Source organism: Oryctolagus cuniculus, chromosome 7, assembly GCF_964237555.1.
Source record: "Oryctolagus cuniculus chromosome 7, mOryCun1.1, whole genome shotgun sequence".
NCBI lineage: Eukaryota > Metazoa > Chordata > Mammalia > Lagomorpha > Leporidae > Oryctolagus > Oryctolagus cuniculus.
In genome coordinates, this window is record NC_091438.1 from 158,868,568 (window position 1) to 158,893,851 (window position 25,284).

The window sequence follows — 25,284 nt, forward strand, 5'->3', positions numbered from 1 at the left end:
CAGTGTTAGTACTGGATCCTCAGGCTCGCGTCGGCCTGCTCTGCAACTGGCCAAAAAGCCCTGGGTTAATCAGCGCTGCTCACTGCAGAGAAAACGGGGCTCAGGGGGCGCTTCCCTGCCCCGGGCAGAGCCCAGGCCCTGCGGCCAGGGATGGGGGTGCTGAGCCCGGGGAAAAATATGAAGTTCCCGCCCATCTGGGTCAGCCAGGAGCCCCCAACCCTCCGCCCGGCCCGGCGGCGGCCCCCGGGGCTGCAGAGGCCACGAGGGACCCTGGGCGGCCCCAGAGCCCTCAGCCCAGTCCCGTGGGCCGCCAGGGGCTCCGGGGGCCTCCGGGCCGCGAGGTCGACCCCGGCACGGACAACGGCCGCCGCCGACGCGGGCGCCCAGGCGCGCCACAGCCTCCCCAGTCCCAGGCGTCACGGCGGCCTCGCTCGCCGCCAGCCCGGGCTCACGGCGGCCTGGAAGCCGAGTTCTCAGTGCAGCCCGTCCCACGCCCCGGCGGCCTCCCCAGTCCCACGGAGTCACGGCGGCCTTGTCGCCGGGTTCCCGCCAGCGGCCTGGCCTGGCGGCCCAGCGGCCTCCCTCAGGCCCCGGCTCCGGCCACGTCACGGCGGCCCCGTGTCCGCGGGGTCCCCAGCGGCCCAGCCTGGCTCTGCCCGCACCCCGGAGGCCTCCCCGTCGCCCGGCGTCACGTTGGCCTCCGAGCGGGCCCCGGCCTCTCCCGCGCACGCGCACTCCCGCACCTCCAGGGCCGCCGTGAAACCGGCGGGCAAACGTTGGTGACGCCGCGCTGTGCCCGCGACGCCCCGGAACCCGCGAACGGCGGGAACCAGGTAGGGCGGCCGCTGCCCCCCTGATGGATGGGCCCCGGTGGGCTGTGGGCCTGGCCGGCCGTCCCCCTCTCCCCGCCGCAGGCAGGGCCTGGGCGTGGCGGCCTCCGCCGCCGCCCTCAGCGTTCAGTGCCCCACGCGCGGCGGGCGCACTGGGAGACACACAAGATCACTTGGAACCTTGCCACGCCTTAGTTGGAAAACCGCTGAGTTGGGGACTGTGACAGAGGAGAGACAAGAAGGGGCCTGGAAACGCTCAGCTCTCCTGTAGGCACGCCCCGACATGCACACGCGTGCACACACATGCACACGCACGCGCACACACATGCACGCCGTCACCCACGCCAGGGAGCCCTGAGCACAGCTCACTTTGTGCGGATGCCAGGGACGGTGCCAGCACGTACATCGCGGGTTCCCAGTAGCCGTTCAGAAGGTGAATGGGAGGAAGAAAGATGAATGGGAGTTCGCTGGATTTGTGCCACGGCCAATAAAACAGGGAGTTTGTCCCGTGAAAGATGGAAATCTGCGGGACTGATGGGACTTTGGATTTTGGCCGCTTGGCCTGCATGCCCAGTGGTGGCTGAACACGTGCAACCCCCCCCCCCCCCCAACTGGGGTGGGGGGCAGGCAGTGGCCTGGCTGCCGGTCCACCAGACCCTCACTTTCCCTGCTCCTCCGACAAAGGGGTTGAGCGGTGGAGAGTGCACAGGAAACAGCACCCGGTTCCTTTGAAAGGGAAGTAAAACTCCCCGCAAAGTGCTATGTGGGCAAAAACGGACTCCCCATTGAGACGGTTGGCTGCAGGCTTCCTGGCAGGGGCCAGGTCTCCCAAGCTTCTAGGAACCCATCCATCGCCCTCCCCACCTTCCCCGGTGCCGTGCGGGGTGGGGGACAGGTGACAGCCATTGCCTCCATGTGTTCCTTACAGAAATCACCCTTCCAGTCACCCCCCCTGAGGCTGCCTGGCGGGGGTCAGAGCCGGGAGGAAGTGCCACAGACGGTGCCCACCAGCAGGGCGCTGTGCCTGCAAGTCTCCGGGACTCCAAACCCCAGACACTGAATTTCAAAGCAGAAGTGAGAGGAGGACGAGCCCCCCACCCCCACCCCCGGTTCCGGAAAGGGTTATTCTGACTCGGGCTGGCCGTAAAAATGCTATTGGCTGCTGGTTGGCACGGCCAAAGTGCAGCCGGCATGTCTTTGCTCTCCCTGCAGCTCATGTGTCAGTCGGAGGAGGCGAGCAGCCCGGGGCTCTTGCAGAGCGAAGATGGAGCAAGAGGGCCAGGAGAAGAAGAAGGAAGGGGTGAGTAGGTCCCCGGTCTCTTTTGGAGAGGCCCTGGGAGCGCGCGGGGGTGTGGCCAGCCGGAGGGGACCTGCCGCTGGGGTCCAGGTAGCAGCAGGGGAGCAGCCAGAGGTGAGTGTGCTCTGGGCTCCGTTCTGCTGGAGCTTCAGAAGGCAGCAAAGCAGAGACCCGGAGGGTGGGTTTGTCCGGGGTGTGTGCGGCAGAGGATCCCAGAGCCAACCGCGTTGGTCCCGAAATCCTTACGAGTCGGATTACTCCAGTTTGGTTTCGGTTACATTTTAATGAATGTTCTCAGCAAAGCTGCGCGCAAAGCGGACAAACTCAGAGAGCTGTTGCTAGATGTGAACTGAGCCCAGAGGTGTTGCTGAGGGTGCCTGCCTTTTGAAGGAGGAAGGTTTTCAGGTCACCCCCAACCCCCGCCCCCATGTAACTGCCGCAACCTTTAGATTCCCTCGATGGAGGAGAATGCGTGGTGATGGGGAAGAGCGGTACACCTTTGTGCAGAATACTGTCCATCTGTTCAGGCGTGGACGGGCTGCAAACACCCTGTAGCTCGAAGGGGAGGTGCCTGGGAGTCATTCCTGTCCCGTCCTGTTCTAGCAGTGGGACTCAGGCAACCTGTGCCTCAGCGTTCCCCTCTGCAAAACGGGACTCGTAGCTACACCAGCTCAGAGGGTGCTAGAACGATGGAGAGAGGCCACACGTGCCGAGAGTACGTGGCGCCCGGTGAATTCCCCGTAGATGTTTTGGTTTTCCCGCCTTGTCACTCTTGACTTTTGGCATGGGGTAACTCTTCGTTGTGGGGGTGATCTTGCGTGTGATGTGTTCTGCAGAATCCCTGGCTGTGCCCACGCCAGTGCACCTTCCCCCAGGTGTGACACATTCTCGTAGAAGGCAGGACCAGCCCTTGTGCCCCAGTGCAGTGCCTTCACTGGGGTCATCTCATTTGGTTTTCACGACTGAGCGAGTGTTACTCAGATCAATGCTGTTCCTTCTGGCTGATAGAAAAGGCACTGAGCTCATGAGGACTTGGATGCTGGGGCCGAGGGAGGCCCTGGTCTGGCCTGTGCCGGAACTGCCCAGGTGTGGCTGCAGAAAGGAAGGAAAATGCCCCCCCCAACCCCCGGAGCCACATGCAGGGGGCAAGGGCTGATCCCAGCCGCCTGCCCCTCGAGGGCCTGGCTCAGGAGACGTCCCACAGGCCAGGCGCAGTCATGGCAGGGATGGGCTTCCCCGTCCTGAGGGTGACCTGTCCTTGGGAAGAAAGCCAGGGCACAGCACGGCACCCACCGGGAGGCGCCAAACAGCAAGAGCGTGGTGTGTAAGAATCTGGGAGACCATCGAGTGAGGCCAAGGAGGAATTTGGGGCTGAGAACTGGGGCTGGGGTGTGCATGGGGGCCAGGCGCTGCTGGGGGAGGGTGCTGGCCAGTGGGTCAGGCCCAGGCCTGTCCCTCGGTGGCCATGGCATTGGCTGGCTTTGGTTTTTCTCATGCAAAGAGAAAGGACGGGTATCTGTCTGATGTGCACCGAGAACTCTCTGCCAGGAAAAGTCTGTTGGCCTGAAAGAAAAAGATAACGTGGCTTACAAAAAATGTGCAGCAAAGCCGCTGGAACTGTTGACGCCACAAGAATTGTTGAATTAAGCTCACGCACTCCCCTCCCCCCCAAATAAGTCTGCTTTGGAGAGTGAAGCATTGTGTTCTGTGCGGTGCCTGCACCGCTCACTGGTTGTCGTGTCGCAGGGAGTTTCCTGGGTCCTCGATGCTGCTCAGGTGGGTTAATCCTGATTCACCGGCTTCTGTGTCCCACTGCAGACCGGTGTCCTTGGGAGGTGGTGTGGGTGGGGCTTCCTTGCCATTGTCGCTGGACCACACCCAAGATACACACTGGGAGAGGTTGTTTTACTGAAGTGTTCTCCAGACATGAAGAAGCGGGACTGGGTGCAGGGGTGAAGGTGCTCCCGGGACGCCCGCATCCCACGGAGGAGTCCCGGTTAGCGTTCCGGCTTCTCGGCTTCCCATCCAGCCCGCTGCTAATGCACATCCTGGCAGGCAGTGGGTGAGGGCCAGGTACCTGGGCCCCTGCCACCCACAGGGGGAGACCAGGATAGAGTTATGGCTCCCGGCCTTGACCTGGCCCAGTCCTGGCTGTTGTGGGCATTCGGGGAGTGAACCAGGATGGAAGACTCTCTCCCCCTCTCTTTCCCTCTCTCTCTCTCTCTCTCTCTGCCTTTCAAATAAATAAATAAATAAATAAACATTAAGAACAACAGCAAGAAGCAGGGCCACTGGGAGTGTGGAGGCTGTGGTGCCCAGCTTCTCTGAGAACCAGGACCCGGGATTTAGCCAGCCCCCTCGGCCTCTCAGCAGAGCCACTCCTGGCTGGGTCTCCAGGCTCCAGGGACCTCTTGTTTTAACAACCTGGTCAGAGACCTGGACGTCCTCTTTGGTCCCTTCCTCTCCCTCCCACGCTAATCCAGCCCAGGAGCAAACCCACACCTCCTCCTTCTTCCCCTCCTGGAAATGTCAGGGAGAGGAGAATGAGGGGGAGGAAGAGGGGGAGGGGAGGGGGGAGGAGGGGAGGGGGAGGGGGAGGGAAGGCAGAAAGCTCCAACCCTCTTTCTTATGGGTGCCTTTTAAAAGATGACGCTGTTGAGATTCTAACTCAGCACACCGTGAAATCTCAACCCATTTAAAGTACATAATTTGTCCCCCTTAAAAAAGGAGGCAGTCTTGTCATTTGTGCAACACGAATGAGCCCGAGTGTAATGAGCCAGGCCAGCAGGCTCCACCTCAGTCCCACGTGGAACCTGAAGGAGTGGAGCTCCCAGCAGCAGAACGGAGCGGAGGTTGTCAGGCCCTGAGGGCCGGTGCTGTCAGAGGGTGCGAAGTTCACTTTTGCAGGATGAGTACGTTTTGGCGAGGGCTCAGCCCGGTGCCTACAGCTGGGAGCATGAGTGGCAGACCCAGCTCCAAGGGTGGGTCTGACAAGTCCTCACCCCACAGGCAGCTGTGGGAGGTGATGGGGAGAGCAGTGTTGGTGAGCGGATGCCGGCACGCCCCTCCGTGTGCCTCCAGCACAGATGCTCCAGTGCTGCCTACGAGGTTATGGCTGGCCCAGAAGACACGTCGTAAGGAGAACACATCCCATTTGCCCCCGGAATGCTGCCCCGTGACCCGATGCACCACAGTCAGGGAGGCCCCTGAGCACGGCCACGGCCACTGTCCAGCGTGCTGGGAGGGGATGAGACTGCACGGAGCTAGCCAGGAAAGGGCCAAGGTCAAGGTTTGCACATTGTGAAGTTGAAAAACCCTAAATCAAGCCGTCATAAGTTGGGGAGCAGCTGTAGACACAACTTGTATTTTGTCCTCAATGAAGTTGGAAAAATTTAAAGATAAAATACACAACTGCGTGTCTGCTCAGAGCTGTGCAGCCATCAGCACGGTGGATTTTAGGACATTGTCGTCATCCCCCAGAGAAACCCTGTCCCGCTGGGATCTATTCCCGGTTTCTCCCAAGTCTCCTCCCGAGCCAGCTCCAGGCAGCCCTTGGCCACTCTCTGTCCCTGGATTTGCCTGTTCCGGACAGTCAGACGACTCGTAGCCTTTGCGACTGGCTCCTTTCATTTAATGCTTGTTTTTTTCAAGATTTTTTGTTACTTTTTTTTTTTTTTTTTTTTGCGCCAGGCAGAGTTAGACAGTGAGAGAGACGGGAGAAAGGTCTTCCTTCTATTGGTTCACCCCCCCTCCCCCCGGCAAATGGCTGCTACGGCCGGTGTGCTGCGCCGATCCGAAGCCAGGAGCCAGGTGCTTCCTCCTGGTCTCCCATGCGGGTGCAGGGCCCAAGCACTTGGGCCATCCTCCACTGCACTCCCGGGCCACAGCAGAGAGCTGGCCTGGAAGAGGGGCAACCGGGACAGAATCCGGTGCCCAGACCAGGACTAGAACCCGGTGTGCCGGCGCCGCAGGTGGAGGATTAGCCCAGTGAGCCGCGGCGCCAGCCTAATTTACTTACTTGAAAATCTGAGAGAGGAACCTCTCAGCCATTCACTCTCCAAATGCCTGCAATGGCCAGGCCGAGGCCAGGCCGAGGCCAGGAGCCAGGAGCTCCATGTGAGTCTCTCACGTGGGTACTTGAACCGTCACCCGCTGCCTCCCAGGCTGCACGTCGGCAGGAAGCTGGCTCAGCAGCAGAGGCAGGACTTGAACCAGGCACCCCAGGGTGGGATGTGGATGTCCCAGGCAGCGGCTGAACCCAGCGCAGCACACACTCACCCAGGCTCCCCACTTCTGTTCTACACCCAGTGGCCTTAGTGATTTCTGAAAAACCTTCTCTCTTCCCATTTCTGCTGCTGTGTTAGGTCTCAGGTTAATTTTGTAACACTTACAGAAGTGGTAGGTCTCAGGTTAATTTTGTAACACTTACAGAAGTTGTAGTTAACGATCACCACGTGATTACATAGTTTTTGGATGACTGTCTCGCCAGGGGCCAGCAGTGTGGTGCAGCAAGTTAAGCTGATGACCACACAGCTAGGGCTGGGCCAAGCTGAAGCCAAGAGCCAGGAACGCCATCCTGGTCTCCCACATGGGTGTCGGGGCCCGGGTACTTGGACCCTGTATAATCAGGATGATTTATCCAGGAGCGTTAGCAGGGGGCTCGACCAGAAGTGGAGCAGCCAGGACTCCAACCAGTGCTCCAGTATGGAATCCGACATCACAAGCGGCAGCTTAACCCACTGTACCACAACACCAACCCGACTTTTGTCCTTTCTGAACAGCTTTATTTTAATGTCACTGAGATATAAAAATTCTGTTTGTGTTTGTGTGGCGCACACCTGATGGTTTCGTAGACATACGCATTGTGGAATGATTGCCACAGTCAAACTGGTTGACACCCATCACCTCTGAATTGTGTATACCTGCACATATGTGTACACGTGTGTGTATGTGTGAGTGTGCAGTGGGTGTCTATATGCAGTGTATGTGGAATGTGTGTGCACAATGGGTGTGTGCAGTGTGTGTGTGGTGTGTGCACAGTGGGTATGTGTGCAGTGTGTATGTGCAGGGTGTGTGTGCACATGCATGCGTGTGCAGTGTGTGTAGTGTGTGTGGTGTGTGCACAGTGGGTATGTATGTGGTATGTGTGTGTGCAGTGTGTGTAGTGTGTGTGTGTGTGCCGTGTGTGCACAGTGGGTATATATGTGCGGTGGGGGTGCATGCAATGTGTGAATGTGCAGGGTGTGTGGTGTGTGTGCAGGGTGTATGCACGTGCATGTGTGTGCAGTGTGTGGTGTGTCTGTGTGGTGTGTCTGTGTGAGTGTGTCTGTGTGAGTGCATGTGCAGAGCACTTCTGCCTTTGGCCAGGGCTCCTTGCAGGCACTGCTCTGCAGGCCGCCACGCCCGGGCAGGAACACTGCTGTTTCTCCCTCTGCCCCGCCTCCTCCCTCACCTCCCTCCAGAGGTCCTCTCTGGATTTAGGAGGTCGGTGCCCTAAGGAGCTCAGCTTGCCCAAGGGTGCCGGAAGGGGAGAGAGTAACGTGTCCACGTGAAGGGGCCACAGATGCGTAGATGCCTGCAGGTGCTTGTGTGGGAGGCCCCGAGAACGGCATCCCAGGCCTGCAGCCCAGACTCGGCCACGTGACCACGGCCACCGCGAGCCCTTGCAGGAGCTCTGAGGGAGTCTCTGCCCTCGCACGTGAGCGGGGAACAGAGATCTTAGGAACTGAGCTGGAGAGTGGCAGTGCCCGCCTGCAGCAGAACTGTGCATTCTTGCTCCACGTCTGTTTGCCTCCCCGTTTGCATCACTTTGTGTGTGAGCTCCCTCCTGTCGCTAAAGAGCATCCCATCTGCAGTGAGTGCTCCGTGTCTGCCACAGAATGGGCCCAAGACCCCCTGCCGTCTGTATTTGAATGTTCAGTCCCTGGTCTTCTTCCTGCGTGAAACCCTGGGGCTGAGGGAAGTTCATCAGTGGCCCTGAATAACTAAACATTTTCAAATTTTTTAAAAAAATTTATTTGTTTTTATTATTTTTTTTGACAGGCAGAGTTAGACAGTGAGAGAGAGAGACAGAGAGAAAGGTCTTCCTTCCGTTGGTTCACCCCCCAAATGGCCACTATGGCTGGCGCTGCGCCGATCCAAAGCCAGGAGCCAGGTGCTTCCTCCTGGTCTCCCAAGCAGGTGCAGGGCCCAAGCACTTGGGCCATCCTCCACTGCCTTCCTGGGCCACAGCAGAGAGCTGGACTGGAAGAGGAGCAACCGGGACTAGAACCTGGGATATCGGCACCTCAGGTGGAGGATTAGCCAAGTGAGCCGCGGCACCAGCCTCTATTTATTTATTTGAAAGTCAGAGTTAGAGAGGGAGGGAGAGATCTTCCATCCACTGGTTCACTCCCCAGATGGCTGCAATGGCCAGGCTGAGCCAGGCCAAAGCCAGGAGCCAGGAGCTCCATCTGGGTCTCCCACATGGGTGCAGGGGCGCCAGCACTTGGGCCATCTTCTGCTGCTTTCCCAGGCGCATTAGCAGGGAGCTGGATCAGAAGTGGAGTAGCTGGGACATGAACTGACGCCCACATGGGATGCAGGCTGGCAGCTTTACCCACTATGCCACAACGCCGGCCCCAGCGTTTTCACATTTTTCCCTTGGATTTTTTGTGGCAGTTTTTCTTTGAGACAGAGGTTGGGGGTTGGCAAATGTGAGCCCTGGGGAGGAGGGTCACGAAGCCATCTGGACGCCCATGGAGCCGGAGCTTGCAGCAACGTCAGGAGACATCTGGGGAGGGGGTACTGCCGGCACCTGAGGAGCAGAGGCCAAGCACTCTCCAAGCCTCCAGCCGTCCGCAGCACAGCCCCACAATAAAGAATGAGGGGCCCCAGAGGTCAACAGCGTCGTGGGGAGAAAGGACGATTGCAGGCCTACCGGTGCTGTTACATCTTGCTGCGAGACTGGCAGTAAAGCAGGGCCCAACCCCCACCCCAGGCGTCTGCATCCCTGACCTAGCCCCCCCACCCCCCCATCCCTGTCTTCCTCCTGCTCACTCTCCTGTTCTCTTGCAGAGGCTGACCCTTGTACTTGCCTTGGCGACCCTGATAGCTGCCTTCGGGTCGTCCTTCCAGTATGGCTACAACGTGTCTGTTGTCAACTCCCCAGCCGAGGTACCGTCCCTGTGGGTCCTGAATACACAGGGCGTGGCCGGCGGGGGCGGGACCACGCACACAGTGGGTACACATCGAGGTTCCTCAGGCCACGGAGAAGGAAGTACCCTCAGGGCGCGGCACAGACCCATGGGGACCCCAGACCTCTGCCATCAGGAGCATTCAGGAGCCTGGCCCCCTGGGCATGGACAGCGTGCGAGGCCCCAGGAGGGGGCTCGAGTCTTCTGTCGCCTGGCAGGGGGTCAGGAGTCTGGAGGGGCAGAGCCCATCAAGAGGGAAAGCCCTGGGGCAGCACCCCCAGCTCACTCGCTTCATCCTGACTCCCCCTAGGGTGTCCCGTGGGGGTGGGTGGGGAATGACGAAAACCGGCTCATTCCAGTGCTGTGTCCTCTACTGCCCAGCTCATGAAGCAGTTCTACAATGACACCTACTACGACAGAACCGGGGAGCTCATCGACGAGTTCCCCCTGACCTTGCTGTGGTCCGTGACCGTGTCCATGTTTCCCTTCGGAGGCTTTGTCGGGTCCCTTCTGGTCGGCCCCTTGGTGAATAAATTTGGCAGGTAAGGGAAGAGAGACAGAGAGAGCACCCATCCCCAGGTTCCCTCCCCAATGTCCCCGGTGGCCCTCAGCTGGGCCACACCAAAGCCAGTAGCCAGGGACTCCATCCAGGTCTCCCATGTGGGGGGCAGGGGCCCGAGCACTTGACCTATCACTGCTGCCTCTCAGGGTGCACGTTAGCAGGAAGCTGGAGTCAGGAGCCGGGGCTGGGGTTTTAACCCAGGCACTCTGATGTGGGATGCCGTCATATTTTTTTTCCTTTAAGATTTGTTTATTTATTTGAAAGGCAGAGTTACAGAGAGGCAGAGAGAGAGAGAGAGAGAGAGAGAGAGAGAGAGGCCTTTCATCTGCTGGCTCACGCCCCAAATCGCCACAATGGTCCGCAGCTGGGCAATCCAAAGCCAGGAGCCAGGAGCTTCTTCCCCATCTCCCACCAGGGTGCAGGGGCCCAAGGACTTGGACCATCTTCCACTGCTCTCTCAGGTGCGTTAGCAGGGAGCTGGATTGGAAGCGGAACAGCCAGGACTTGAACTGCTGCCCATCGGTATGCCAGCCCTGCAGGCGGCGACTACCCGCTATGCCACAGTGCCAGGCCCATCTTAACCACTGGGCTGGCCACCTGAAACTCATAAGATGCCAGCAGACCTTTAAACGTAGGCCTAAGCTGAAGCCCTCATCACGAGGCCAGGGCAGTGACCAGCTGGGTTACTTTCACTGCCTAAGAGGACTGAAGGGAGAAGGCCAGACTTGGGTTCATCAGGAGGGGCTTGGCATTGGTGGCGTCATGGTGAGGCCCCCTGCAGAGATGTGTGCTTGGCTTCTGCCTGGGTCACAGGGCCCCGGTCTCCCTGCGCAGGCTCGTCCTGACCGGAACGGGAATGCTCCTCCAGTCTCATTCAGGATCGCCTTTATCGGCCTAAAGAGGTTCTACTTAACAGTTTGTTAAAGCCGTTTCTGTAAAAGTCATAATGGTGTTACGTTTCATGATCTGTTTCCTGCTTCTGTTGAGGGAATCCGAGATGTTTCCCTAGTATGATCTCTAAGACGGTGAAATGCCTGGGAAGATTTTATGTATGCTGCTGAACGCAGCCTGCTGCTACTTCATTTAGGGTCTTTGGCTTCTCTGTTGATGTCAGTGAGGGCAGCCTCATCCTTTCTGCTACCTTCCTGACCCAGTTTGAGTTTCAAGATTACACTAAAATAGCAAACCGGCTCTGACTTCCGAAGCCAACATATTTTATATGTTAACACGAGGCCCTCTCCCTCCATGCTCAACACCCGTGCCCGCTGCCGGGACAGTTCCCTCTGCTCCCACACAGACTTCCTGCCCCAGGCTCTGGCCCTGACCCGTGTCCGCCTCAGGTCCCGGAGACCTTAACGTGCATCGGAAGAGCTCACTGCTGCCGCCGGAGGAGCCTGCACGTCGTTGACCCCAGGGACGTTTGTTGACTGCATGAGTGACTCCTGAAGCCAGGCTGACCGCTGCTTTGTCCTTGCAGAAAAGGGGCCTTGCTGTTCAACAACATATTTTCCATCATGCCCGCCATCCTCATGGGGTGCAGCGAAGTCGCCAGGTCGTTTGAGCTCATAATCGTCTCCAGACTCCTGGTGGGAATATGCGCAGGTAGGCAAGGCGGTGCTCGCTCCAGCTCTGTTACTGGGGGTCAGCGAGGGGAGGCAGAGCAAGCGCCCGGGTCTGAACCAGTCTGAAGTCAGAAGCACGGCCACGTCAGACGGACGCCCCGGCCCCAGCGTGGCTGTCCCGGGCAGGCAGCAGGCAGGTCTTCCCTGCGGTGTCTCTGGCACAGCAAGCTGCTCTTTCAAACACTGACAGGGCTGGCGCTGCGGCACAGCGGGTTCAAGTGCCAGCTGCTCCACTTCCGATCCAGCTCCCTGCTCATGCACCTGGGAAAGCAGCAGAAGGTGGTCCAAGTGCTTGGGTCCCTGCACCCACGTGGGAGACCTGGAGGAAGCTCCTGGCTCCTGGCTTCAGCCTGGCCCAGATCTGGTCATTGTGGCCATTTGGGGAGTGAACCAGAGAATGGAAGATTCATTCTCTCTCTCTCTCTCTCTCTCTCTCTCTTTCTCCTGCCCCCCATAACTCTGCCTTTAAAATAAATAAATAAATAAATAAATCTTTTTAAAAAAAACATAAAAAAAGACTGACATAATTTTCAGTTCTGCAGGGTTCTTCCAATCTATTCTAATAGCTCTTCCTCCTCCTCCTCCTCCTCCCCACCTTCTTCCCCTCTTCTTCTTCCTCTCCTCTTCTTCCCCTTCTCTTCTTCCTCTCCCTGCATCTCCTCCATTGCCTTCTTCTTCATTTGATGGGCAGAGACACGAGACAGGAATCTCCCAACCACTGGTTCACTCCCCAGATGCCCACAGCAGTCAGGACAAGGCAGCTGAAGTCAGGGGCCCGGAACATGGGTTGCAGGGACCCAAGGACTGGAGCCATCATGGCTGCCTCCCAGGGTGTGTGTTAGCAGGGAGCCGGAGCAGAGAGCCATGGTGGGACTCCGCCATGGGACAGGGGCATTGCCAAATGTTGACTTAACCCCTATGCCACACGTCTGCCCCCAGGCTAATTCTTTATCTCAGTTTTCTCTTTTTAAGATTTATTTTATTTGTTTGAAAGGTAGAATTACAGAGGCAGAGAGAGGGAGAGAGAGAGAGAAAGAGAGAGAGGTCTTCCATCTGCTAGTTCACTTCCCAAATGGCCTCTTCCAGATCTCCCAGCCAGGTGCAGGGGCCCAAGGACTTGAGCCAGCCTCCACTGCTTTCCCAGGCCGTCAGCAGGAAACTGGATCAGATATGGAGCAGCCGGAACTTGAACTGGCGCCCATATGAGTTGCTGGTGCTGCAGGCAGATGCTTTACCTACTATGCCACAGCGCTGGCCCGTGTCTCAGTCTTTTATAAGCAACAAGTCAGGACCAGTTAGTGAGGGGTGACACCTGTTTAGTGAGCAGCACCGTGCCCTGTGTAGTAAGAACAGTATTGTCTCAGGAACCTTTTGCTTCCGTTCTTACCTGTATGCGTGTGGGAGAAACGAGTTGCAATGTAAAATGTATTCGTATATTTTTAAGTATGGATTATGGTATAAAATAAAAGCTTAGACACAACATTCTGTATGAATTCCCCCACCAGAGATGTGTTAGGGATACTGGGCCTCAGCTTTTAGAGAGCAGCATAGAGCTGGCGGGGCTGATGTCGTAGGGCAGCGGGTTGGGCTGCCCTGGGGATGCCCATGTCCCACACCAGAGCGCCGGGTTCAGGTCCCAGCGACCTCACTTCCTGCTGCTGCACATCCCAGGAGGCAGTGCCTGACGGCTCGGGTCCTGGGTCCCTACTGCCCACCCGGGAGACCTGGGTGGAGTCCCAGGCTCCTGACTGGTCTGGCCTTGCCCTGGCTGTTGCAGCCACTGGGGAATGAACCAGGGGATGGAGGATCTGTGTGTGTGTGTGTGTGTGTCCCTCTGCCTTTCAGATAAATTAAATAAATACATACATTTAAGGTAGAAAAGAAACTACTGGTTCTTAGAGAAATTTGCTGGGCCAGCGTTGTGGGGCAGCAGGTTAAGCCCGCACTTCCCGTATTTGGGCGCCAGTTCAAGTCTACTCTGCTTTCAGTCCAGCTCCTGCTAATCCTCCTGGGAAAGCAGTGGAAGATGGCCCAGTGCTTGGGCTCCTGCCACCCGCGTGGGAGACCTGGGTGAAGCTCCAGGCTCCTGGATTCAGCCTGGCCTAGCTCTTCTGGCCATTTGGGGTGTAAAGTAGTAGAGATGGAAGATTCTCTCTGTCTCTCTCTCTGTCTCTCTCTCTCTCTCTCTCTCTTCATCTCTCTCTCTCTCTCTCTGTCACTCTGCCTTTCAAATACATAAATAAATCTTATTTTTATAAAAAGGACTTACCATTACAAGATGGCCACTTCCACCTGTTGCAAAGTGCTGAGGCCCACGCTGGCACCTCCAGGGCCCCAGCTTCCGGAAGGATTCCCCCTCCCTCCACGCCTCTGGGCCTGGGGGGTGTTGTCCCCACTGCAGCAAAGACTACTGCTGCTCTCTGCTCTGGAGCCCAGAAAGACTTGGTATCAGTGAACTGTCCCATCTCTGAAATACTGAGCAGAATTGCAAAGCAGAAAACTTCGTCTTCTGTTACCAAATGCCCTCCCATTACCAGCAGCTCTAACCTGCGCTCACCCCCAAACCCTGTTCCCTCGGGGTCCCGCGTGTGGCCATGCCTCCTTCTCCACCACCTCTGTCTGAGGCTGGCCGCGATCCAGGACCAGGTGTGTGGCGCTCAGCCTCTGTGCTTTAGGAGAGTCACATGGAGTAACGCTCATCCGTGTGAAGACACTTGGGAGACCGCAGACCGAGTCCCACCTATCCTGACTCAGAGTCCAGCATGGCGGGGCTGTGACACGTTGAGTACTGGGGACTCAGGAGCATTCGGGCATCACAGGAAGTGTGGACGTGCAGCCGTGCCACAGCGGGCAGCGAGGTCGCCAGCCGTCGGGGACAGATCTCGCTTGGGCATCAGCTCATTACGTCACCCACTCCTTGTCCATGGGAAAGCTGGCACGCAGGGGTCCTGGGCCTCTGAGCAGACAGCCTCCCCAAGGAGCAGGAGCGGAGCGAGTTCCGGGCCGCGGCGGGGCCTGTGTGCGGGAGCTCCTCCGCGCTGGTTCTCTCTCCCCGGAGTTGGAAGGACGCAGAGTCCCCAGGGCATCCGCCGCCCCGGGCACTTGCTCAGTAAGAGGACGACGGACCCTGGACGACGCAGCTCGTCCCTGCCAGGTAACTCTTCCTGACCTTTCACCTCCACCCCCCGCCAGGTGTGTCCTCCAACGTGGTCCCTATGTACCTGGGGGAGCTGGCCCCCAAGAACCTGCGGGGCGCCCTCGGGGTGGTGCCGCAGCTCTTCATCACCATCGGCATCCTCGTGGCCCAGATCTTCGGCCTTCGGAGTATCCTCGCCAACAAAAAAGGTGCGTCCGGCTGCAGGGCCCCAGCCTCCCCCGACCGCACCTGCTCCCCATCCGCCGGCCCGGGGCGCATGCTTCTGCTGACCACTGGCCTTGTCCCTCGGAGGGGAGTGGCGAGGGAGATCCAGATTGACAGCAGTGTCTGGGTTGGGTCACTGGGAGATCGTCGGTCTTGGGGACAGGGCCACCCCCCGAGGCCAGGCGGCCGTGGTCTGTGTGGCAGCTGAGAGTTCTACACTTGCTGCCGACGGTGCAGGGGACTGACGTGGGATGCGGGTCTGGGAGCAAGCGGAAGATCCAGCCTGAGAGCAGTGGGCAGTGCGGAGGTTGAACTTGAACTTGACATTGGGTGGGTTTGTGTTGGTGGTGAAGCCAGAGGCAGGCTGTGGGCAGGAGCGCTGTGGTTAAGGGATGGAGGCTGGCGCAGAGACTGAACGTGACCCGAGAAAGACGGTGTCTAAGCCCCGGTTTGCACAAGCTGGACACTCACAGCCTGAACTGGGATTCAAAGCCCACCTGCCGTGTGGCTCCATCCTGCTGGGTTCACCTCTCATCTTTGTTCCCGACAACTGTGTGGTTTGGACAAGGGACCTACACTCCGCCTGCCTCCGTGTTTGCATGTGTGAAATGGGGTTGATCCTGGCGCCCACTTCACAGCAGTGCTGTGAGAAGGAAGAAGGCTCCTGAAGGCAGCTGGCCCAGGGCCCGGCGCACGGGTGCCCACGACACTGACACTGAGGCATGACCCCCCAGAGGGGCCTGGGCTGCCCACTTATTCACGTCACGGTTTTAGGGATCATTTGCTTATGGGTGGGGGGGAGAGAGAGAGAGACAGAGAGAGCGAGTGAGCTCTCCCATCTACTGATTCACTCCCAAAATGCCTGCAGCGGTTGGGGCTGGGCCACAGCTGAGGCCAGGAGCCAGGCCTTGCCCTTAGTTGGCAGGAACCCAGCCACTTGAGCCCTCGGCACTGCCTCTGGTGTCTCTATTAGCGGAAGCTGAAGCCAGGAGCCGGAGCCAGGTATCGGACCTGCTGCTCTGATGTGAGACGAGGGTTCTTAGCCAGTGGTCTAAATGCCTGTCCCTATCACCATTCTTATTGTGAAACAGTATGTGTGTTTCTCAATAAACAGACATAGAAACAAAGGAAAAGTTCAAAAAATGTAAACATTCATTTACTAAAAGAGAAACCAAACACTGGGGCCGGTGCTGTGGTGCCACGGCCTGCGACGCCAGCATCGCACATCACAGCGCCGGTTCCAGTCCCGGCTGCTGCACTTCCAATCCAGCTTCCTGCTAATGCACCTGGGACGGCGGTGGGTGACAGCCCAAGTGCTTGGACCCCTGCCACACACGTGGGAGACCCGGATGGAGTTCCTAGTTGCTGGTTTTGACCTGGCCCAGCTCTGGCTATTGGAGCCATTTGGGGGATGAACCAGCAGATGGAAGATCTCTCTCTCTCTCTCTTTTTCTCTCTTTCTCTCTTCCTCTCTTTCTCTCTCCCCCTCCTTTCTCTCTTTCTCTCTAACCCCTCTCTCTCTCTGTCACTTTTTCAAATAGAGAAATTACAGCCTTTGGGAGCCCATGTGTGCCCCGACCTGTCCTGCAGGGGCCACTCTGTAGACCCTCACCATCTTCCTTTCCCGGCCTTTGCCCCCAGTCTCACGCCCTTCAGCCATGGTGGGCTGCACCTGCCTGTGAACATTGCAGAAGGGAGCCACGCTGTGTGAACTGTGCCATCGGCCTCCCATCTGGGCGCCGTCCGTGGCGGGGTAGCTGCATGTTCACCGCAGCACCAGTTCGGGTTTTCAGGCCCCCAGCTTATGTACCCACGTGAAGGGAATGTTCCGGACAGCTGCACGGTGCTGTTCCCACCACTGCAGTTCTGGGGTGCTGGTGGCCCAGGCACAGGCTTCCGTGGCTGCGGGGGGCTGGCCCCGCTTTGGCAGCCCTGACAGCGCATGCACACAGCCACAATGCACACTGCCCACTCAGCCACATGTGCTCGCGTGGTGGAGGTGCAGCGGTCACGGCCCAGGGTGCTCTGAGTGTCTGCTCTCCACCAGGCACTGCCAGGTGCTGGGGCAGAGTGTGGTTCCCAGCTTGGGGACAGGCCCGGCCCTCAGCTGCCCCCTGCTTGCAGGCTGGCCCATCCTCCTGGGGCTGACCGGGGTCCCGGCCGCCCTGCAGCTGCTGCTCCTGCCCTTCTTCCCCGAGAGCCCCAGGTACCTGCTGATCGGGAGGAAGAACCAAGACGCCGCCAGGAAGGGTAATGTGGCATGTGGGGGTGGCAGCCCAGGGAGCCCTGCTGCGGGGGCCCGGGCCGACGCCGCCGCTTGGCATTCCTGCAGCCCTGCAGACGCTGCGCGGCTGGGACGAGGTGGACGAGGAGCTGGAGGAGATCCGGCGGGAAGACGAGGCGGAGCGGGCGGCCGGTCTGGTGTCCGTGCGGCGGCTGTGCGGCATGCGGGCGCTGCGCTGGCAGCTCATCTCCGTCGTGGCCCTCATGGGTGGCCAGCAGCTGTCGGGAGTGAACGCGGTGCGGAACAGCGGGGACCTGGGTGGAGGGTGGGGTCTCCCGGGCCCCAGGCCCCTGTCACAGCCCTGTGGAGGGTGGGGTCTCCCGGGCCCCAGGCCCCTGTCACAGCCCTGTGGAGGGTGGGGTCCCATAGGCCCCAGTCCCCTGTCACAGCCCTGTGGAGGGTGGGGTCCCACAGGCCCCAGGCCCTTGTCACAGCCCTGAGGAGGGTGGGGTCCCACAGGCCCCAGGCCCTTGTCACAGCCCTGTGGAGGGTGGGGTCCCACAGGCCCCAGTCCCCTGTCACAGCCCTGTGGAGGGTGGGGTCCCCCAGACCCCAGGCCCCTGTCACAGCCCTGTGGAGGGTGGGGTCCCACAGGCCCCAGGCCCTTGTCACAGCCCTGTGGAGGGTGGGGTCCCACAGGCCCCAGGTCCTTGTCACAGCCCTGTGGAGGGCGAGGTCCTTGTCACCAGCGGCCATTGCCTTTCAGATCTACTACTATGCAGACCAGATCTACCTGAGTGCCGGCGTGAGGGACACTGACGTCCAGTACGTGACAGCCGGCACAGGGGCCGTCAATGTGCTGATGACCGTGTGCACCGTGAGTGTCCCCAGAGCGGAGCCTGGGGTGGTCACTGGGCCTCTGAGCTCCTGTGGGGCAGCCCACAGCCCCCAGAGATGGAAGCCCAGCCCCCCCAGAGCCTTGCTTGGATGAGGTTGTCCATCTCTCACCTGGGGCAGCCCAAGGCCACCGCTCAGCCGGAACCAAGTGTCCACGGCTGGGCGGCACCAGAGGGCGGCCCTGGCGGCCCGAGTGGAGCCTGGCCTCTGTCAGCAGGCTGCTCTCCTGTGGCTGGGGCTGTCGTGGCCCAGGGACACAGCCGTCCTCCCCACCAGCCCCTCACGGGCACATCTGCGCACAGAGCAGGTGCACAGCCCGCGTGGTCCTCCCAGGGGCTCTCCTGAATGCCCCCCCCCCCCGCAGGTATTCGTGGTGGAGTTCCTGGGCCGGAGGCTGCTGCTCCTCCTCGGCTTCTTCACCTGCTTCGCAGCCTGCTGTGTGCTCACCGCTGCGCTGGCCCTGCAGGTGAGGGGACCTGAGCGGTGCTGGCCCTGCCTGCCAAGGGACCGCACGCCCTTCCCACCCTGCCTCCCCCCAGTGGGACTTGACAAGCAATACAGGCACAGGCGTGCTAGCAAACACCCAGGGACCATGCGGCCCGGGGCACCCACAGCCCTGCCGGCTCTGTTACCCAGGGCACCCACAGCCCTGCCGGCTCTGTTTCCGAGGGTTCCTTCAGGTGCCTGTGCTCACGGGGAGCTGGGGCTTCCTGGGCAGAGACCCAGAGCTGCTGTGGGGGCTGAAGGTGTGAACCACCTGTGCTCCCCTCCCCCCACCCCGCCAGGACACCGTCTCCTGGATGCCTTACATCAGCATCGTCTGCATCATTGTCTACGTCATAGGACACGCCATCGGGCCCAGTACGTACCCCCGACTGCTTCTGTGCTTCGTGGCTCCTCTCCCGCACCATCAGCCCCGCAAGCCCGGGGCCCGAGCTCCTGCCGGGCACTGCCCTGGCACGGTCCACGCTCCCTGCCCGCCAGCCCGGGCGGTTGGCAGAGCAGCTGGCTGCCTCCAGGGTCGTCCCAGCTTGCTGTCTGCTGTGCATCCTGGAGGTCCGCTGCAGCCTCTGGGCCAGGGCGCCTGCACGTGGGGGGTTCGAGGGCCCTGTGTGGCCTGCCTGCCTCAGGGAAGACGGCCCCTCTCTCTCCCCAAGGCCCCATCCCGGCTCTGCTCATCACTGAGATCTTCCTGCAGTCCTCGCGGCCGGCCGCCTACATGGTGGGGGGCAGCGTGCACTGGCTGTCCAACTTCACCGTGGGCCTGGTCTTCCCGTTCATCCAGGTGAGTGAGACCGGGGCCCCCGCTCACGGGACCCCCAGTCCACCACCCCCGACACCGTGGCAACGCGACCCCCGGCGGCCCGCCCCTCCCACGCGCCCACTGCCCCTCTCGCCGCAGGTGGGCCTCGGCGCTTACAGCTTCATCATCTTTGGTGTCATCTGCCTGCTCACCACCGTCTACACCTTCCTGATTGTCCCCGAGACCAAGGGCAAGAGCTTCATAGAGATCAATCAGACGTTCATCAGGATGAACAAGGTGGCAGAAGTCTCGCCCGACAGAGAGGAGCTGAAGGACTTTCCCCCCGACGTCTCGGAGTAGCCTCCCGGGAGAGGAGCCCGCTGCGCGCTGCGTGGACCTTCCCCTTGGCCTTCTCTCCTGACTCGTGGTTGTGTGGGGCAGCCCGGCAGTGGGCTGCCCTGGTGCGGACGCCGCCCGAAAGCCCGGCTGTCTCTCCCCAGGTGGCCGTGGCCGGCCCCCAGTTCACAGACAGCCGCTGCCCTGCTGGGTGAGCCGTCACGGCGCCCCTGCTGCCACAGCCTTTATGACAGACGTGGCTCCCGTGCCGGCAACATGGAGGGAAGCACGTTTTGTCAGAGAAAGGAGCTCTCCCCTGCGCCCGCCGAGGCCCCCGGGGGCCCCTGGTGTGCTCGCGGAGCCACACTCTGGCTCTTAGCTGCGCCTTCCCCAGAGCACCTGTCTTGGAAAGTGCGATGTCAGACATGATGACGCGGAGAAGGCTGGGAACCTGTCCCAGGGAGAAAGAAACTGAGTCCGAATGATCAATCCCAAATTAGCTTCTTAGCGAAAAATGGAATTTCTTCTGTGTTGTCAATAGAACGAAGCTGGTCGCTCATCTCTGTGATGTGCTGCGCTTTTTTTTTTTTTTTTTTTTTTTTTTTTTTTGCACAGTGTGTGTGCGGGGGGTGCTCTCTGCTGGTTCAGGCAGCCCTGGCTGTCAGCTTCCAGGGGGCTCAGCCAGTTTGGTTCAGCCCCAAGTCCCCAGTGCCTGGAACAGGTTCTGGCATGGACAAGGCTCTCAAACACCACTCAAGGACAGACAGGGCAAAGGCAGAGCGCAGGCTGCCGCAGCTGTGAGCTTGGACATCTGACCTCGGGTGCCTCTGCACGTACTCGGGTGTGCTGTGACCATCACGGGGGCAGGCAGCAGGGGGACTTGGGAGCCGCTTTTGTGGGTGTGGAGTGGGGATCCCATGGGTGTGAGTCACAGTGCAGAGGAGCGAGGGCCCAGAGGGAGCACATGGTAAAACCCGCCGCAGCCTTCGGCCGTGTGGCCGAGGACAGAGCGCCAGACTCAGCACTGAAGCCGAAGGTCAGGACACGCGGGACGGCAGCTTGGGGCACCCGCAGCCCCGGGGACGGGAGGGGGTGGGGCTCTGGAGTTCTGGGTTCTGGACACCCACCCCTGGGCTGGGCCCTTGGTTCTGCCTCTTCCTGCACAGGCTTAAGCGAGCTGTTGGGTTTTCCTCTACCTCGGTTGCTTCTGCTGAATGGGCTCGTAAGCAGCGTCTCGCAAGGCTGCTGTTAGATCACGTGGACTTTTACATCTGTGTGTTCAGATCAGGGGCACGCACTATGTCCTCCTATCAGTTTCTGAGCGAAAGGGGACGAGCACGATCCTTGAGGACACGTGAGCCCTGGAATGACACGCAGTGAGCGGGCCCTGCGCCTGTGCGCGGGACACACGGTGAGCGGGCCCCATGCCTGTGCACGGGGACACGCGGTGAGCGGGCCCCGCGCCTGTGCGCGGGACACACGGTGAGCGGGCCCCGCGCCTGTGCACGGGGACACGTGGTGAGCGGGCCCTGCGCCTGTGCACGGGACACACGGTGAGCGGGCCCTGCGGCTGTGCACGGGGACAAACAGTGAGCGGGCCCTGCACCTGTGCACGGGGACACGTGGTGAGCGGGCCCTGCACCTGTGCAGGGGACACGCGGTGAGCTGGCCCTGCGCCTGTGCACGGGGACACGTGGTGAGCGGGCCCTGCGCCTGTGCACGTGACACGCGGTGAGCGGGCCCTGCGCCTGTGCACGGGGACATGAGGTGAGCGGGCCCCGCACCTGTGCACGGGGACACACGGTGAGCGGGCCCCGCACCTGTAAACGGGGACACGTGGTGAGCGGGCCCCGCGCCTGTGCACGGGGACACGTGGTGAGCAGGCCCTGCGCCTGTGCGCGGGGACACACGGTGAGCGGGCCCTGCGGCTGTGCACGGGGACAAACAGTGAGCGGGCCCTGCACCTGTGCACGGGACACGAGGTGAGCGGGCCCTGCACCTGTGCATGGGGACAAACAGTGAGCGGGCCCTGCACCTGTGCACGGGGACACGTGGTGAGCTGGCCCTGCGCCTGTGCACGGGGACACGCGGTGAGCTGGCCCTGCGCCTGTGCACGGGGACACGCGGTGAGCGGCCCTGTGCCTGTGCACGGGGACACACAGTGAGTGGGCCCTGCACCTGTGCACGGGGACACACGGTGAGCGGGCCCTGCACCTGTGCACGGGGACACGTGGTGAGCGGGCCCTGCACCTGTGCACGGGGACACGTGGTGAGCGGGCCCTGAGCCTGTGCGTGGGGACACGTGGTGAGCGGGCCCTGAGCCTGTGCGTGGGGACAAACGGTGAGCGGGCCCTGCGCCTGTGCACGGGGACACACGGTGAGCGGGCCCTGCACCTGTGCATGGGGACACACAGTGAGTGGGCCCTGCACCTGTGCATGGGGACACACGGTGAGTGGGCCCTGCACCTGTGCATGGGGACACACGGTGAGCGGGCCCTGCACCTGTGCACGGGGACACGTGGTGAGTGGGCCCTGCACCTGTGCATGGGGACACACGGTGAGCGGGCCCTGCACCTGTGCACGGGGACACGTGGTGAGTGGGCCCTGCACCTGTGCATGGGGACACACGGTGAGCGGGCCCTGCACCTGTGCACGGGGACACGTGGTGAGTGGGCCCTGCACCTGTGCACGTGACACGCGGTGAGCGGGCCCTGTGCCTGTGCACGGGACACGAGGTGAGTGGGCCCTGTGCCTGTGCATGGGACACGCGGTGAGCGGGCCCTGTGCCTGTGCACGGGACACGAGGTGAGTGGGCCCTGTGCCTGTGCACGTGACACGCGGTGAGCGGGCCCCGCGCCTGTGCACGGGACACGCGGTGAGCAGGCCCTGTGCCTGTGCACAGGACACGCGGTGAGCTTCAGGGAGTGCCTGGTCGTAATGAGGGGAGGACAGGACTTGGGAGGGGAGCCCAGCTGGGGAGAAATCCTGAGGCCCAGCCAAGGAGCTGCTCAGCAGGACTGGGGACCATGTGGCCATCAGAAGGGAGGAGTCCAGAACCCCAGCAGGTGTCTAACTGGACCAGTGGGGCGTGGTCTGGGGAGCAGGGAGGTGGGTTTCGGGGGAAGAGCGTAATTCTTGGACACGATGAAATGGAGACATTCATGGGGCTTGCAAAAGATGTCCACAAGGAAGCTGGCCTGTGGCTGTGCGCTCAGGAGAGCGCGGATGCAAACGTGGGGTGAGCAGCACATTTGCCAGATGCCGTTCCCAGCCCCGGGCTGCAGCAGTGACACAGCGTTGTCACGGAGTGGGCAGTGGGGTGAAGCCAAACAGATCTGCGTCAGGGGTGTGCGGGAAAGGATGTGTGGTCCAGCCCAGGGGACGCCAGATGCAAAGCCTCGGGCAGGGCAGGGTCGCCAGGGCTTGGGACACCAGGGGGACAGGTGGAGCAGGAGCAGAGAGGGAGCCAGGGAAGAGGAGGGGGTGCTGGTCCGACACTGGGGTTCCAAGAGGCAGCTGAGATGTGATGTCCAATGGGCTGCAGTGTTCCTGTCTGATTGACAACGTGGGGAACCATCCCAGCTGCCCTGGAGAATCGGGGGGATCCCTGCCGGGAGTGAGGAGCCAGATCCTTTCCTACAGAAGCGAGCCCAGGTTCCAGCCCCACACCAGCATCAGGTTGTCCCATGTGCAGAGGGCAAAGGGTAGGAGGGGACACACGGAGGAGCCTGTGCTGATCAGAAAGGGAGCCTCCATCAGGTTCCATGACTCGTGGTCAAGGGGGGAGCACTTTTGGGGGAGCGAGGGCAGGAGGCAGGTGCTGGGGGTGAGCCCCGAAGCGGAGACAGCAAAGAAAGATTCGGACATCAGCGTGCTGTGATCACTGCCAGCCCCATTGCTGTGTGTGTGTGTGTGTGTGTGTGTGTGTGATGCGCATGACGTGTAGCTTAGGAAATATAAATGTGCACACATCAGAGGTTGGCAGTAAGAGCAGATGTAAATCCGGCTACGGAGGTGAGTGATGGCCGAGGAGAAACGAGGCATCGCAGGGAGGTGGGAAGTCCCTGGGGCGGGGCCCAGGCAGGGCAGTCAGCGGTGAGCAGGGCCACGGGCCTCAGCCCCATGGACGAGCTCACTGCGGGGCCCACAGTGCGCTCTGAATCCTGGGGCGTGGCAGAGTGGGTTTTGCCGAAGTCAGCAGAGGAGGAAGGAGCAGAACCCCAGCCCCACGGTGGCGTCTTCCTGCCTTCAATCAGCAGTGAGAGACAGGTTTTCCCGCGGTCTCCACGGTCCATGCTCAAAATGAGAAAAGACACTTTTTTAAAAAGGACATTTTCTGGCCGGCGCCGCGGCTTACTAGGCTAATCCTCCGCCTAGCGACGCCGGCACACCAGGTTCTAGTCCCGGTCGGGGCGCCGGATTCTGTCCCAGTTGCCCCTCTTCCAGGCCAGCCCTCTGCTGTGGCCAGGGAGTGCAGTGGAGGATGGCCCAAGTGCTTGGGCCCTGCACCCCATGGGAGACCAGGAAAAGCACCTGGCTCCTGGCTCCTGCCATCGGATCAGCGCAGCGCACCGGCCGCGGCGGCCATTGGAGGGTGAACCAACGGCAAAAGGAAGACCTTTCTCTCTCTGTCTCTCTCTCACTGTCCACTCTGCCTGTCAAAAAAAAAAAAAAAAAAGGACATTTTCTTATCCAGGAAGAATATAATCACAGACCATTTCAGTCCCTTAAACTGAAGATGCCTTCTTTGTGCAAACCCACTACGGGCTCCAAACCCTGGTGCTGCTTCCCCACTGGGAGAGAGGCTTGGGGATGAGGGTGGAAGGCCGCACCAGGCTCTTCTGGCTCTGGACAAGCACGTGGGGCAGGCCCTGAAGTTCCAGTCTGGAGTTAGTGGAACAGTGTGTCTCCAATCTGTAGAAAGAGAGATCTTCTATCCACTGGTTCACTCCCCAAATGGCCACACCAGCCAGGGTTAGGCCAGGCTGAAGCCAGGAGCCTGGGACTCTTTCTGGGTCTCCCAGGTGGGCGGCAGGGGCCCAAGGACCTGAGCCATCATCTGCTGCCTCCCAGGATGCACCCCGGCAGGACGCAGGTTGGAAGTGGGGGCAGCGCTGAAAGCAGGCCCTGTGGTGTGGGACGCTTGTTCTAGACCCACCCCGTGAGCCGTTTCCAAGCGCACGATGAGCGGCATTCAGGAGCTGTGCACCTCACCTCTGGGTCAGGAACTTTGTCGTCATCCTCCTGTGGGGGCGCAGGTGGCGAGGGAGAGGCGCTGAGGTCTGACCCCCGGCTGGACCGTTGCTCCCAGCCCCCGCCGACCATGCTGGCCGCTGCTGGACAGCGCAGGCAATATGCGCCTGGACGGCCACCGCCCACCCACGGCAGGACAGCGGTGGCCGACCCGTGTGCCAGCTCAGCTCAGCCCACAGGACGAGTCCCCTCCTGTGCACCAGGCAAACTCCCTCCCTGTCTGAGCACGCCACGGCCCGCCTTCCACGCACCAGGCCCTGTCCGCCTTCCTGTGTAGTGGGGACCGCAAGCCCCACATCGCTGAGAACTGGAAAAACCCAACACGCTGCAGGGTGCGTCCTCCACTCCATTATAATAAAGTCACCATGAAGGGCACTCCCACTCCCATCATGCACCTGACACCATGGCACGTTTTTTTTTTTTTTTTTTTTTTTTTTTTTTTTTTGACAGGCAGAGTGTGGACAGTGAGAGAGAGAGAGAGAGA

General features: G+C 60.6%; 1 protein-coding gene across 4 annotated transcripts; it reads left to right on the forward strand.

The window, feature by feature from the left end:
* The first annotated feature begins 484 nt into the window (after window positions 1-484).
* On the forward strand, window positions 485-20,108 carry SLC2A5 (solute carrier family 2 member 5). 4 transcript variants are annotated; one of them, XM_070076644.1, is made up of 14 exons: window positions 840-1,263; window positions 1,759-1,904; window positions 2,043-2,130; window positions 9,184-9,282; window positions 9,684-9,844; window positions 11,342-11,466; window positions 14,679-14,831; window positions 16,972-17,097; window positions 17,180-17,367; window positions 17,838-17,948; window positions 18,333-18,434; window positions 18,754-18,829; window positions 19,126-19,253; window positions 19,371-20,108. In XM_070076644.1, exons 3-14 carry the CDS (start codon window positions 2,095-2,097, stop codon window positions 19,569-19,571), a joined length of 1,506 nt encoding a protein of 501 aa, XP_069932745.1. In that variant the 5' UTR covers window positions 840-1,263; window positions 1,759-1,904; window positions 2,043-2,094; the 3' UTR covers window positions 19,572-20,108.
* The last annotated feature ends 5,176 nt before the right edge of the window (window positions 20,109-25,284 follow it).

Excerpts from the sequence above, each read along its gene's own strand:
- SLC2A5 (XM_070076643.1), top strand. The coding sequence starts at position 2,095 with ATGGAGCAAGAGGGCCAGGAGAAGAAGAAGGAAGGG. Across the intron at positions 14,832-16,971 it reads TATCCTCGCCAACAAAAAAG|GCTGGCCCATCCTCCTGGGG; the intron begins GTGCGTCCGGCT and ends CCCTGCTTGCAG. Across the intron at positions 17,098-17,179 it reads CCAAGACGCCGCCAGGAAGG|CCCTGCAGACGCTGCGCGGC; the intron begins GTAATGTGGCAT and ends GCATTCCTGCAG.